The sequence below is a fragment of the Ammospiza nelsoni genome, chromosome 10, assembly GCF_027579445.1.
Source record: "Ammospiza nelsoni isolate bAmmNel1 chromosome 10, bAmmNel1.pri, whole genome shotgun sequence".
Lineage (NCBI taxonomy): Eukaryota > Metazoa > Chordata > Aves > Passeriformes > Passerellidae > Ammospiza > Ammospiza nelsoni.
In genome coordinates this window covers 24619408-24635702 of record NC_080642.1, presented here as the reverse complement: position 1 = coordinate 24635702, position 16295 = coordinate 24619408, and the positions used below count along the sequence as shown (strand labels likewise).

At 41.2% G+C, this 16295-nt stretch overlaps 1 protein-coding gene across 5 annotated transcripts in view; it reads right to left on the bottom strand.

The window, feature by feature from the left end:
* ARHGEF4 (Rho guanine nucleotide exchange factor 4) overlaps positions 1–16295 on the bottom strand; it is a 231277-nt gene that overhangs the window by 180282 nt on the left and 34700 nt on the right. Inside the window, exon 1 of one of the 5 annotated variants that reach the window (XM_059479346.1) lies at positions 5374–5551. The exons of the other annotated variants lie outside the window; for them this stretch is intronic. Coding sequence (XP_059335329.1) covers positions 5374–5412 — 39 coding nt within the window. The 5' untranslated portion in view covers positions 5413–5551. Of the gene's footprint in view, positions 1–5373; positions 5552–16295 lie in introns of those variants that run through there. 5 annotated transcript variants of the gene reach the window in all.

The window sequence follows — 16295 nt, the reverse complement described above, 5'->3', positions numbered from 1 at the left end:
ATACTATCTTTCCTTTGTATGTCCTTAAGCCTCTCCAGGCAAAATGCATTCCTTCCTTAAAAGAGTCAGAGCTGATCTGACATCTTGTTTCCTGACCCAGTAATTACAATTGATCCAAACCTCATCCATTTTTTCAGTCAATAGTCTTTTCAGGCTTATTTTAATCTTCTGATACGTGAACTCTTAGGTAAATCTCACCAAATTATTTGCTTTTGATACAGAAGTACACATCTCCTATACCCTCATCTGGTATCACATTCTTTCCTGCATTATAGCTTTTATTTTCTGCATGAAGACTACCCATTGCCATGCACTGTACGTAATTTTTGTTTTAAGAAAGTACAACATAATAGTTTATGATGAGGAATTCCCAATCCTGATGATTTGCCATACACTCCTCTCTTTAATTCAGTTCTGGGACACAATGTTTTTTAGAGGGAAGCCATTGCAAGGATAAAATGTGTGAATTTCCATTCTTCCTTGTATCAAAGATACTATTTGAAAATTTAACTCTGGCCATCATATTGTTTGTCTCAGTGGAAAACACTTCTAGTCAAGGCATGCTACTTTCTTTGGGCAAAATTTAGAGTTTGTGATTACCTCAGCTGAAAAGTATTTCTCTACAGCTGCTTCAGTCCCCCTGAAAGCAGGATCTTCACAGAGGCATTTTATACATGAATCTATGCTCAGGCATTTTATACATGAATCTATGTTCCTAAAACAGCTGTCTTTTTAAAAGCACCTAAAAACTCCAGTAAAATTCATTTTGTATTTTTGCAAGAACAAATACTCCCAGCATTGACTGCAATATCCATTCTACATGCCAATATATCCTGGGGGTTCTTACAACCATATCTTCAATCATTCAAATGTGTTGTTTTTGCATATTAAATGAGACACTAGCAACCCTCTTTAAGTTTTCAATGAAGAGGCGTGTATTCTGGTATTACTTGCAGAGTTGTTGCTCAGGTAGTGTGAGTTGCTGCAAACATTGCTGTAAGATCTAAGCTGACATTCTGGGATTGTCACTTCAGCTCCAGCTCAACGCTCTCTTGGTTTAATTTATGCTACAAGAAGTTCATTAAATAAACACAGTCTTCTTCAGCCAGTTTTGCAAGAAAGCAGTTCCCAGCCAGCTGAAATGTTCTGTTTGTTCCTGATACTTTTTGTTGCTATTTAGAAAGCTGCAGCATCAGTGCACAGAAATCCCAGAGTACAGAGTGACCTCGCTGGCCAGGAGATTGGAACCTCCACACACTCACAGGGTGCCAAAGATCAGGTTAAGATACCTGTGTGGCATCTGCCTGCCTGACAGCTGGAACTGCACATTAATACACCACATCATAAAAATTAGATCACAAACAACTGATAAACACGTGCTTAGAACAGCTCCAGTTACATTCATAACTAATTTTTAGCAAAACCTGAATTATCCACACAAAACCTAAAACAGCCACAGCCATTACTCAGCCAAATATGTTACAGTGAGGACATGGCCCCACGCAATGCAATGTTACAAGTGCACACAACAGAACCAAAGCTTCTGCAGATAACAAGGTACATTTTCAATGAGAAACATTCTGACTTTCCAAGGCCATGTCCATTCAGCAGGGTCCCTGCCTCTGTTAAATGTCTGGCACGGATCCAACCAAAATCAGGACTGTGTTTTAGAAATCTCTGCTCTTTCACTTGAAGGGAAAAAGCAGCAGCAGAGTAACCAGACAGTATTTTAGTGCTCATTTTTTCTCAGTTATCTTACAGGTGCCAAGGCTGAGAATAACAAAGATTAGCCCAGGAAAACGACTGATGGTCACAAAAAAGGAACTAAACCACAAAGTTAGGTGGGAACATAAAGTTTCAGGATTGGTGAATATCCAGTGAAATGCATGCAAGATCTAAAACTAGTACTAATATGGCCCTTGATTTCTTAAATCAGAACAAAAGTTCCTTCAGAAAAACCCATAAATTGTGAACAAACTCTTCAGTTCAATTTGTGTAAATGCAAGTTTGGCACATTGCTTAAAGAGAAAAAACAATAAAGTTTGGCTCAGATCCAAAGTCAAAGCTGGATGGGCTGCAAATCTAACCAGGGAGATGATTTTCCCTGGTTAATCATTAAATGATTTTCATTTAATTCAAAGCAGAATTAAATTAAATTTATGGCCAAGGAGACAGAAATGTCCAACACTTTGAATGCAGAATCTGATAGAAATTTAGGATGTTCCACAGCTGTGCATTGCTGCTTCCTATGACAGCAGCAGGGCTCCCAAAATCTCTGGGTGCAGCTGGTGACACAGCCATCCTGCTGAGGCACACACTGGTCTTTTCAAGTGGCCAGGAACTGTTTAGCTGGTATTAGTGGCCTGGAGCTTTGGTTCAGAGAGAACAATAGGTGTACTATTTTAGAGGCATTAAAGGTATTAGTGGCAAATCTGCACCGTGCCTTGTTTACTGCAGTACCAGTGGCATTAGAGAGGAATTGGAAATGACTGCAACAGGCTGCCTGTTTTGAAATGCTCCCTGCCATATGAAAACATGATTCTTATTGTGGCCATCATTATGAAAACCAGCAGTATTAATCAGCATCTTCTGGTTTTAAAGTTAAAGGAAGCAAGAAGTTGCTTCCATAAACTTTGTTGTCACAGTTCTCAAAAATCCAGTTATGGCTCATGTGAGCCATTTATGTCTTTTCATTCAATAAGACTTACACTTTCATTTCTGCATATTTTTGGTCAAAACCAAATATTTTCATACCCAGTGAACAGTCACATGATATATTTTAATTAGAGAATTGCTTAAATAAGTGAGAAAAACCAGCAGCTCAAACACATGCAGTAACACATTGCCAACAACTCCAATATTGTTTCCATTTCTCTTAGGACAATCAAAGAAAAAAAATGAGGCCTTTAAATTAATTATTATTTGAGACAAAAAACTTGATTGGCCAAGATGCAACAACCAACCTGCTAAGATGAGATGTTCATGCAATTTTGTGTCTGCTTGAAAGGCACCATGGTGGAGTTGTGTGCTGCACACTCAGTCCTGTGCTAGGAAAGCCTTGAACAGACACAAACAGGGGGAGGCAGAGGGTTCTGAACTCCTTCCTACCAGCTCTGCCCCACTGTCTTGCCCCCAGCTCTAGGGAGTTTATGCAATTGTTTTTTAATTGTATTTATAATTTGCAGGTTTATGCTATTTCCACTTCCTCCTGCTCCTGCCATCAGCAAAGGAGCTGATACAGCTTCCTGAGGAAGACAAGGGGCACCACAGTAACTCTGCCATGGCAGCATTTATCCCAAAGCCAGGGGCGGGTTTATTGGTTTATTGCTATTTGGCCCAGCCTACTTGGGTTTTTTTCCAGTCAGATGAGGGTGATACTTTTAAAGTTCCCAGGCATGGACACAGGGATTTTAGTAGCTAAAATCCTAATGAGATACATAGCTGAGGCCTAAGGCTGCATTTCAAGCTATTTGGGTCATTCCACCACGTCACAAGAACATCAGAGTGCAGCATGGTGGGCACAGGACCTCTAAAACACAGCTCTAGATATTTGGTAGGTATTTTGGCTCTAGGTATTTTGGCCAGCTTTCAGTTAAGAGCTTTCTATTTCAAGAAAACTTAACAGAAAACAATGAAGAAACTGGCATTGGAATGGTGTTAATTTTTCCTCCATTTCAGACATAGTTTGACCTACTTAGCTGACTGTTAGATTTAAGTCAATGAATGCAGAATGAAGTTCACAGGCATGAACTTTCTCAAACTGAAACCAACAGAGATGGCACAAAGCTGTTACAATGAAATGATTCAGGATGAATCCAGTAATCATCATAACACAGCTGACAGCCAACAGTTTTACTTAGTCCTGTTTTTCTCAAACTAATGACTTTAGATGACTGGTCTTTTAGAGAAATATACTCCTGTAAGTGCAGAGAAGTGTATACTCTCCCATGTGAAGGAGGATATTTACATACACTTTAGCAGAATGATTTATGCTAAAAATTTTTGAAAGTCAAGACTTGTCATGTTATAAAACAGCAAGTATGCAACTATGATGAGTCAGTAGCCATATCCCAGTGACAGAGAAAAACTTTCTCATTGTATTTTTCCTGTGCCTCACTTTTATCTCTCAAAGAATTCAGTGTTTAGAGTAACACTGTAATTCAGAAAAAACTGAGTAGATATTTTCAAACCAAGTGTAAGCAATTTTTTAAGGTCAGCTCTATACAATGTCCCCAAGAAAGGCTGCAGAAAATGGGGTTCACCTCCTTAGGAGTGGTACTTGTTTCCCATGAACAATCAGGTGGTTGCACGTGCTAATTGTAACTATATATCTTAGGAGCAAAATTAAGCTTTTTCTCATATTTCTTTCCAACAGCAGTTGCTCTCCACAGAACAATTCTGTGTTAGATTCACTGTTGGCTTTGCACTGCAGCTGCAGTCCTGCAGTTTACTTTATCAAGAAGCAGTTTGGCATGCAAATGTGCAAGTGACAACACAGTGAGAATCTGGAATTCATCTCACTACAGTTATTCTATTTCTTAAGTATTTTTCTTCTAAGTTAGCATAATTCTCTGTTGAGCTTCAAATTCTAACATTTTAGATCTCAGAATACTCCAATATTCTCTAATCTGATTAAACTTGCATTCCTTTGACCCACACTTCTCCAAATCACCTCTGCATTTCCCAGTGCACACTTCCACCAAAACCTGCAGCCCCTGCTGTGACTCTGGGCAGGGTGACAGGCACAGCTGGGGCTCAGATCTTACACAGCTCTTGCAGCCCAGCAGCAGCACAGCCTCTGCCACAGAACTTACTCAGGCTCACAAAAAAAACTGACCCCAGAGAGTTGCATACACACCACTGAATATTAGATATTTGGTCTGGTTTTTCATATGAACTTACACCTATTTGCAACCATTTATAATGTATTTTGTACCTAAAAGATTTTTAACTATGTTAGTGTTCGATTGCTCATTTTGGCACATTTAAAATACAAAAAACACTTCAAGAAGTCCTAATAAAATCAGAAGTTAAGAATTGGGGTTGTCTCATAAAATGCATCTTTCACTGCTAACAACTCCCAGTTGATGGGCGTAGCTTACACCATAAATTTCATGGTTTCCATCATATGAGAATCTCTCAAATCCACAGCAAGTGTTTCTCTTTTATGGTAGCTGCAAACAAGCACCGTCTACAAATCAGATGTTAACACAGCAAAGCAAATTGCAAACCTGGTGAGTGCATTTGCTTACTGGGCATCAGTTCTCAAGGAAACTACTTTCTACACTCCTGCACAAAGTCTTCAAATCCAAGTTTCTCTCCCATCAAAACAAAACTAAACCAAACAAACAGGAAAAGTTTGAAAGTGCTTACCTTGAAGAAGCTCCGAAGAAAATACATTATGCTTAGCATTTTGGAGAGCTCGAAATGAAGAATTGTTCAATCTTTACAACATCCAAGGCCTGGGTGAATTCCTACACTCCTGCTGTGTCTTTAGTTACATGCTTTCTTGTTGCTATTTTGGACAGTCTTAGTACAAGGGAAGCATATGAGCCATGCCAGGAGCTTATGCTAAGGAGTTGCATAACAATTAGGGCTTATCTGTGCTGTGCTGAGCAGTGCAGCAATGCAAACAGGTTTGTTCACAGTTTACTAGCCCCAGAACACTTCCACTAGGCATGCCCAGAATGATGCCATTGTATTTGCTAAAGAAACTAAAGCTATTTGTGAGTGCTTCTAAAAGAACTGGAACTACAAAGGACAGCACATGTTCCCGTACATTCCCCCCAGCCTTTGCTTTTGCCAACTCCAAGTTCACCCAGTATTACACTTGCTGCAGCATTTAAAAGCAAAGGCTCCCACACTGGCAGCTTTCTAGTTGCTATCTTTAAAGGGAAGAAAAATTGCAGAACAAGTCTTTTGAAGTGCAGAAAAGTAAATGTAATTTCACTTGCGTCTTTTTCTCTCTCAGCATTAAAGTCCCTTAAATTTATTTGTGCTTCAGTAACATTCAGCAGCACAGAGATGCAACTTCTGTCACATAGCAAAGAATCTATAGTGGCCAGGACTGAGAGTTATGCAAAGCCTCCTCACACAGTGCACTGAGAATTAAAGACAACTCCAGAGTGCAAGCAAGTTCTCAGAGGGAGATCATTCTGCAGTACAGCAACTCTCAGGCACAGCCTGACACTGCAAGCCTTCACTTATTTTTAATCTAGCTGTGGCCTGTGTGTGAACTACCAAAACCCTGCCACCAGGAAGAGGTGTTTTAAGGAGTAGCTCCAGAGGAGCTTCTGATGCTCCACACTGCTGGCACAAGGAAGGGAAACAGAGAAATGTGCAATGCCCCAGCACAGCAGGATGGGAGGGGGACACCATACCCTGCATGGCTGGTGCCACAGTGCACATCCACAGCTAACACCAGCTCTGAGGCTGGATTTGCTCTTTGATATAGCAAAGCAAGGCAACCCTGCACAGGGGGAATGATGAGGAGGACTCCACATTATCAGAAGGCTGAATAATTACTTTATTATGCTATATTATTCTATACTATATTACATTACATCCAAACTGAATCTGCACAAGCACCCAACTCAACTGGCCAGGATCTCGTGGCTGCCAGCCCACAGTCCCCACACACACCTGGATTCAATTGGTCAGTGAATCACAACACTCACACCAGAATCCAATCACCAATTCCCTTCAGGTAAACAATCTTCCTCAATGCATTCCACTTGTGAGCAACACAGGAGCAGTAAATGAGATAAGAATTGTTTTTAATTTCTCTGAGGTTCCAAGAAGGTGAATCCCAGAAAATCCTTGGGCAGTTGTGCCTTGCTTTTCTCTGTGAAGGGAAATGTGGCCACACTTTGACTTGCCCTATGCAATGCAGGATCTCTGGGCCAGCACCCCCTAAGCACAGCCCCACTTTGGGTTTGCTTTGGGTTTGCTGTACTGCAAACCCCTCTGTAGCCCCCAGCAGCCACTCTTCTGGTTAGTCCATTGCACACAGGTATACTGATGTTTGGGTGGTACATGTCAATCAGATTTTTTCATGCAAAAATCAATTATTTCACAGCAGGAAGCCATAATTGGCGACGGGCACAGTTTTTCTGCCATTTTGGGAAATGCATATGTTAAGCATCCACAGTCACACAGAATGGCACACCTATAACTTGTTAGAAACCAGGCCAATAATTTCTAAATTGCAACACAAGGCACAAATGCAGTATCATCTGCAGTTTGATCTGCCAAATGGCAATACTGCTTCAGTGAAGTTTGGTCCTTTCAAGTCTTATGATCTCATGGGCAAAAGGAGTGTTTTACCTTAAATCCTAGACCTAAAACATTGGCATATGTCAATATTATACACCCACAGCAATCCTTGTCAGAAATTTTTTGGCCCAAATTATGGAAGGAAAACTCTCGATAAAAATCCTAAAAAGTCTCAAAACAACTAAAAATCCAATGTTAGTTTTCAAAAATTCTCCTTGGAGGAAAATGAGCCTGGCTTGTCATTTTTCAATGCTTTGATATAATATTAAAGTTTAAATAATTTTGAAATACATTTTATCATTTATTCTGAAATTACTCTTTTAAAACCTGCTCATTTGAGAAGTGCCAGGTACACTTCTATTTCCTGCATGCCTTTCCTGGTATTCACTTAGCAGCTTGTGCTCACAAGGTTCAGGTGAAACATTCCTTCCCCAAGCCCTGACATCAGACTCTGAGCAGAAGGAAATGCCCACTGAGAAAAGTCCAGCTCTGCGGTGCCTTGGCATTCATTTTTCACAAATGAAAATGAAAATAAAGCTTTATTCATATTTGAATTAGGGGTTTTTAATAAGAATCTGTAGATGTTGAAAGGCAAGTTTTTGCTGCCTGGTTTTTATCTACAAGTATTTCTAATTTGCACAGAAATGTTTCTTACAAACAACATGCCAAAGCAGGCCATTGCCCAAAGGACCTGACTCCCCTTTCCATTGGTTATCTTTTCTGAAATTAAAGTTCAGCTGCTCATCTTCACCTTATTCTTCCATGCTTCACTCATTCATGGGTTAGAAATAAGGATGCTCCTTCTGTAAATCAGCTGGGACCTTTCCCTCAGACTGATGCATTTCTTGGGCTGATTCAATTCACCACACAGGATGTGCAAATTGCACAGCATTCCCTTAAATTCCTTGAACACAACTTGAACTCTGCTGGTCAAAACTGGAGGAAAATTGCAATAAGCTTTCTAACAGTTAAGCCTGTGTGATTCTGCATCTTAGCAGATCATTGTGGAGCTACCTAAATCCTTTTCCAGCCCTGGGAAACACTGGCTGGACCAGGTGCCCTGGGGTCTCTGAGAGGGGAAGGGGCTGCTCTGTGCTGGACACAAACCCCAGTCCCAATTCCCTCAGGCCAGGCAGGGAAAGCTGGAGAAGCCAGGGGGAAGGAGGGAATATCAGCCTTGGGGGAAACAAGGGAGAGGTGGGGGGAGGAGTTTCCACTTTGCTTTTGTTTCTCATCATATCTCACCATTTTCCCCAAAGCTGAGTCTGTTTTGCCCATCATGGTAATTGCTAAATGTCCTTATCTCAACCCATGATCTTTTCCATTCTCATTTTCTCCCCTTTCCTGTTGAGGAGGGGGTGATAGAGGGTGGCAGGGTGGGCAGCTGGCCCATGTCAAACCCACCATGCACTGTAACCCCACACAAACCTCAAAGCATTAGAGAGTACCTGCAACCTTATTCAATCTGGGTTACAACATGTGCAAACACCTAAAAGATCTTCTTTCCCCCTTAATCCTACATCTGATGAAGTCCTTGATGACAACTTTGATTTGCAAACACCTAAAAGATCTTTCCCCCTTAATCCTACATCTAATTAAGTCCTTGATAGTAACTTTGATTTGCAAATCTATAAAAATCTTTCTGATGCCCAAAACTTTATATTTTCCAGAATGTCAGCCTACTGCTGATAGACTGGCTTTTTTCCTAACTAACCTCTCATATTTTTTCCCCTCCCTTTAAAAGCAAACAATCTGGAATTCCCTACTATCAAGTCCATTTCCAGAGTGAGGAGTTTATCACTCACCGTGCACTTCACTTGCAAAACGGTGGCAATCATTTTTTCAGTGTATGATTCTGAGGTTTCATTTGGTCAGTGAGGATTTATTCTCTTTGGGACAGGCTCAGAGCTGTTAATCCTCAAGTGCCCAAGGCCAGCTCCTGTTGACGTTTTCCTTGCTGATACACTATCAAAATCCACATGCCTTTTCTGCTTTACAAAGAACAGCAGCTGAAAACTATCCCTGACTCAGAACAAAATATCCTTTCTGCTTTTTGCCACCACAGCCAAAAGTTACTATTTAAAGTGACACTGCCTTCAGCAGAGCAGCTCCATGGAGTGCCTGAACCAAAAAATATCTGTCTAAACCTTGCAGAACACTGAGACCAGGATTCTCTGAGGGCAGACCAGTGACTGCCCTGAAACTCCAGTACTGCACTAGTGGAAGGATTTTCTTCCCCTCATTTCAACTATTTGATTACTTCATGTACCATTCACTGAGTCTGACATGGTTGGGTATTCTGTGGATTGTGTCAGGCTGACTTCCAAATGAACTAAATGATGGAAAATATGTTGAAATCATTCCTGCTTTATGGCTGCAAAGGTCAGCTGTGACAAGGCTTGTGTGCATTATGCAGAGCTCAAAGTAAGGATGGAGACTGGGCCTGCCTTCTTGCCTCTTCTCAGAGCACCATATCCCCTGCAAGATTCCTTCAAAGAACAATTTTGCTCTTTGTTGCCTTTCCCTTGGAAGACAGAGCCTAGAGATCTCATTGTTTTCATGTCAGTGAAGACATAACCATGCTCTATTAAATAAGGTATTAAAAATGATTCAGTGGAACATTAATTTATATCCAGAGACTCTCAGGTTTTGAAATACTGCAGTCTGAAATCAAAAGCTCCAAGAGTGAAAACTTGAAGCTGTCACCCTGACCTGGTTAGAAGGGACATGCTGCAGGCAGCCATCATAAGCATCTTCACATGATGATTTAAGTGACCAAACAGGTATTCTAATTTCTGAAGGATCATGGCAGACACTTTCATCTCCACTGTAATTGCTTCTTTTCCCTCAGGCAGTTCATTTGATTACCATTATCATGAAAATATACCTCTTGATGTAGCCTAACATGTTGGTTCAAGGACTCTTCAAATCCTTCTGAATTTCCCTCCTGTAATCAAAGCATTTAAGTTTTCTGTCTTCATAGAAGGTAAGAGATTCTGGGCTTATAATGGGGAACTGAGCTTTTGGAAGCTGAGACAGCTATTTCTGTGTTTTACCACAGCCTCAGCTCTCTGCTGGATGAACATTTGTGCTGCTAAACTAAATCCCTGGACAGCAACACTGGCCACCATTGCCCAACAAAATCCCATTTCTTATGGAAATCAGCTAACTTAGAACTCCTCAGACAATGCTCTAAATGATAGGACAGTTTAAGAATGGATTTGAATTATAAGCTTCTGAAGAAAAACAATAAAGGAAATCTTAGCATGCAAAAATCAAATATTTCATGCAAAAAGCAAATTTTCTCATGCAAAAATCAAAACTCATGCATCAAAGCCTGATTGAAGTTTGTTCTGTCAAAGTATGTATGGGGAGTTGCTGGTGCTGCCGAAAGGAGGACTCACTGCTGTCTCTGCCTCCTCAGGCCCCTACCCATAGGGGTATGAAAATGAAGATATTTCTACTCCAGTTTGATACTTCCACTCAAGACTGAGCCCACCTGTGAGACCCAGGAGCCTTGAACCTTGCAAGGTTAATTCAGAGCTGGTTGGATCTCTGAAGTTCTTTCTGAATTAGAGGCATGGGTAACACAGAGTTAGCTGCCTCTTAGTCTAGTCCAATAGGGAGCTCATGCTATGGATTTAGAAAAGATCTTATTCATGTCCATTTAAAAGTCCCTTGCAGAAAAGAGATAAAATGAGCCACTGGTCAAGAGTTGCCTTTGGCCCTAATAAAGCCAGTGAAATTAATTCCAAACAGATTTTCTAGAAGAATTGGCAGAGTTCAGAGGAAGTCCAGAGTAGAAGTATTGAGGTCCCAAATGATAATTCTACCCTAAATACACCCTGAACAAGTCAAACAAATGGAGAGCTAAATGCAGTGTAGAAGGAGGTTTCTGTGATTTCTCCTGTGCCTGGGGAGAAGTCCTGCTGGTGGTCAGACAGTAAGAAGCAGCATGAGTGGCTTCTCCACACACCATTCTCCAGAATGTCCCAGCCAGGTGAATGGCAGAGGGGTGTTTATCACATGAAGGTGATGGAAATGACAGGGGATATTGAAGCAGGGATCCAGTACTTTTATTCTCAGTTATTCAGGAACTCGTGACAACTGTCTCAGTTACAACCATTATATCTGATTCAAGTGTGCCATTGAAACTGTCTCTGCCTGGATGGAAGTATTACTGTCACACAAATGAGAGTCCCAGCCATCACCCCAAATCTACCCTGCACGGGACATAAAATCCATTTCTGTGTTGCCTCCCCCCAGGTACAGAGGGAGTGCTGGCAGCCACAGGAAGGTGAGAGGCAGTGGCACAGCAGAAGTCACAACTCTGCAATGATGTCAAGGCTTCAGGAACAAGGACACAAAGACATAACCCAGCAGTAGGTATTGCCAGTCTGATGGGAGAATGAAAACCAAGCCAGCCAATATCAAGGCTGCTAAACAATTGCTGTCAGATCAGAGTCCTTGTCCTGTTTTGGGGGCCAGTCTGTTCTGAAGTTGATCAGAGAAAGCCTCTAGGGAGATTCAGTAAGACAGGGAATGAGAATATTCTTTTATTAGGTGATATATTCTGGTTAGGACAATGTTACTATTTCAAAGGCTCATAACATTTAGATTTCTAATCCAGAAAGTTTAATAGGTGAGGCAGAGGCAGAGTGCTTATGGAGAGGTTTGTCTGTAGGAAAAGCACTTTGACAACCATTCCAGGAATACAGAGTGCACACACAACAGAGAAATTCCCACAAACTGCTGTGTCTCTGATGAGATCCCACAGCTGATCAGTGTGGGGTGAGAAAGTCTAGAGCTTTCTTCCTGAGTGGGTGACATCACAAGGTTAGTTATTCAAGATGGGGTCAGTTCTTCAGTCAAGAAATACTTCAAAACTGAGAAAAAAACCTGAAGTACTTGTACTTTTGGTACAATTATTCCTTTGATTAACATATAAATGCTGTTCTTGTTAACCAGCATATTTTCAACCAAGGTGTCAACACTTACATATATTTGTATGCTTTCACTTCTAGCCCAAGTAATTAGATCATGTACACATAGACAACAGCTACACAACACAGAATAGATTGTATATTCAGAGACAAATATGGCATTATTGTCATCTATTGCTACACTTTACAGTGAAAATATAAATGCAGATCAAGGCTTTGAGCCTGTAAGCACAAAGTATTGTGAATAGAGGCATAAGAAACAATAGTGCTCTGTGTTCCTTGAATAGGGGTTGATGACCAACTTGCTTTCCTGCTTCCTGCTTTGTTGATATGGCACCAATCTTCAAAGAAATCACAGTATACATCTCCTAGTCTAACTTCAATATTCATTCACTGTGTCTGCCCTCTTGCATGTGTTCTTCCTGCAGCATTATACCATCCAGATGATTTCCTGGCTTTTCTGATTTTTACATCTTCATGATAGATTTAGTTCTTTTGAGTAGGTAGTTTTTTCACAAATATCTTTAAAACTCTGCCTTGCAATCAGTTTGCTTTATAAAGAGAACTCAGCAGTTTGTTCTACTAACAGAGAAGCTAAGCAATACATGCTTCCACCCTTCCACAGAACTAGCTGGATCTCTAAGAATTGGGCACACCCAGCCCTTGGCTGCATACTCCCTGGCTGGCATTGGCACTTACCCACCACTGCAAAACCCAGGTGTTGCTCAGCCTCTACCAAGAGCTCTTTTCCTGTAACTTCCCCGGACACAAACAGTCCAATATGAGTGAGAAAATGGCAGATTAAAACAAGAAATGCACATCTCTTTACTAGCATGGCATGGCAGTTGGCAAGAATTAAAGACAAACAGTTCTAGTACTAATTCCTTCCAGCAACTTACTCCCAGTTGTTATTGCAAGCCAAGACGTGGCATTTGAGTCACCCTACAAATGGCAAATTTGCAACACCTCCATGGGTAGGAGTAAGATCTCCCAAAGATCTCCCACACTAACTTGGGCATCTTTGAATTCTGAATGGGTCAGGCATCAGAACAGTCCCAGGCAACCCTCACTAGGTCATGTCACAGAGCTGTAATGCACCTTGTTGAGTGCAGATGTCCGAGGCAGCAGGGAGGCAGTGCCAGCTGCAACATCAGGAGCTGCTGCAGGCTGGGTCTGCAGAGTGCAGAGAAAAGGGAGGGGGAAGCTCACAGACTGCCAGCCTCACCTGCTCCTGTAGCCATCAGTTCCTCAGCTCTGCTTTCAAGACCAAGTTAATGAATTTGTAAAATAAAAATAAAGTTCTATGAATGGATTAGGCTGAGTAGTTGCAGTTACAGCTGCAGAACTGATTCTGCACCACACCATGTGTTGGGATCTCTGGCTCAGGCTCCAAAACATCATGCTTTTTATGTTTGAGCAGTTCCAAGTCACCATCCTATATTTAATATGCGCTCCAAGGATTAACCATGTGTGTGTTGATGCTGCAGCTGATATGTATTACATTAATACCTAAGAATTTACATTAATACCTAAGAATGCACCCTTAGCCACTGAGCAGCACCACACACTTGCAATGTATTTCTTAGTGGGAAAAATGACTGCTCTTGGAGGTGCATCTCTGCTGCTGATTTTCTGCCTGCTGTGCCCTAAAGCATTTGTGCATCCACTGGAGTGCTGAGGTTGGAGATTACCAAAGTCCATGTGCACTCAGAGTATTAACAAGCCTCACACGTGTAGAATGGAAACAGATTAATCATAACCATGTAATGCTGCTAATGTTCAATCCCACCAGGAATTTCACTCTTCCCCCATTTCCTCTTTGGCACAGGTTTATTATTTTCAGTTTGGTAAAGTATTTGCATGCTTGGGTGAACAGAAATAGTTTGGGTGACCATAAGAGCTCATTATGTTAATTGACACTAATATATTTTCAGACTCATTCATCTGAGGTATTTTGGATAGGAATTTTTTACATATGCCATGGGTCAAGTGGCATACCAAGAAGCCAAATACCCAGGCTTGTCACACTGACTTTAAGAGCAGGACAAAGTCTTACCCAAGGCATCTGCAATTGTCAGAGATCCATGTTCACTAATATATACAGCTCAATATACAGCTACAAACCTGGCTGTTCAGATTTTAATGTCTTCCCCAACTCCAGAAAGCTTCTAAAGCTTTTCTCACTACCTTGAATGGAGACAATTACAACACCCAGAGGGCCAGAAACATTCTTTCTTTCTGTGGAACCCCAACTATTAGCTCACTCTTCAATGGCAAGACAGAGTAAGGTACAATTTATGTCAACTGCTATGCTGTGTTCTCAACACCCTGAACAACCTGTTCAGAAAAGCCCAATGGAAGGATGTCCCAACAGTGAGGGACAATGCAAAAGGGATACCATAACCATTTCTGTTCTTTGAGATAAGCAGTTCTACAATAATGGTGCATTTCAGCATAGCAGAGGAGAAAAAGCAGCCCAGTAATTTGCTAAGTTTACCAACTAATTGTTCTCACTGAGACTCATGCATGACAGAATTTCATTTACAGTGTCTTAACTTTTCCAAGAATAGAGTCCTTGAGCCTGAAGTACTCAGGAGTAACCCAGGGAAAGATTTTCAACTATAAAAACTAAAAAACTAATTTCATTTTTCAACCTACAAAACTCTTCATGTCTGGTTTCCCAAAGCAGCTACAAAAATTGCATTGTCATTATGAAGCCTTTTCATAAGAGCCTTCCATAACAAGAAATGAAAATCTGTGAGAAGTTGACAGTGAGGAAAAATGAAAATAATTACCTCATCGACAGAGAGGAAAACCAGACCTGGACAACCTCAGCAATTGAGAAAGTCAGAGATGCAGAGCATTTTACACTTGAATGAACTCACATTTGCCAGGCGATTTTGTCTGCACATTCCAGAGAACTCAAACACCAATGTCAGTATAAAAATGGAGGATGAGGCTCTCTGGCTAGACCCTTGTTTTTTTCCTCACAAAAACAAGCTGAAAATCTGGAAAATCTATGTTCTAAAATGAGCCAGTTGTAGAGGATTCATCATTTTTTACCTTTGGAAACACTGCTATAGAATATTTTAGATCCCTTTGAGAGTTCAAGGCATAAGTTTAAAAAAAAATTCAGCCATGAGGAATAGTTTAAAACATTTTTACAATGATAGGCCAAATTTTTCCCAGTATGTGTCTATCAGACAATAAGAATATTTTGGTTTGCCTTTGCCTATGCACCAAGGCAGTTCTAAGCATTTGCAGGCTCAAGCTTGTCCATGTTCATCTGTCAGCACTAAACCTGCTTTGATCATCACTTCTCCTGTCCACTGCGCCGAGTCTGTCTTGCAGAAGTAACCTGCAAAAATCTCTTTCCAAGCAGCAGTAAAAGCACAGCAGATCAGGATAAGGGAGAATCTGTCCCTAAAAGCGCAGTTTAGGCAAGAAATGTAAATGTTTCAAACTGGGAAGATATCACTGCATCCCAAACTCCACGTTGTTTGTGTGTGCCTGGCATTAGTAATTGGGCTGAGACCAGCTTGGTTGTCTATGATTTAGCTTTAAGTCAAGGCAAGGCACAAAGCTTTCTTCTGAGTCATTAGGGGTTAGCTACCAGCTTCATAGCCTGCCAGATGCTCCCTTTGCCTCCCCACAAAGTTCTCTGTAGTTCTTTCCTACAGAGCATGATACAGATTGAAAAAGGTTGCGAGCAAACAGCCATGTGCTTGTGGAATTTATCAAATTAGAAAAGCTGTTTTTGTCAGGCTCTCAGCTATGGACCAGACCACACTGGACTGTCCCCTGACTTACAGGGTGTCTCATTTTGTCCCCTGACTTACAGGGTGTCCTCATTCCTTACGTCGTCTCAGCCCTTGCTCTTTAACCATGGTCTCCAAATCACACACACTAAAGCTCAGGTGAGTCACAACATCAAGAAAAACAAGATTAAGCCTGTTTATCCCATCTGCTCCATGCACAGAAAACCAGTTGCACAGCCCCAGGACAGTGAAAGCTGTAGAGTGCCATGGAAAGCAGCCAACTTCCTTTTTGCTGTGCTCTCCATCTGCCATCTTGCCT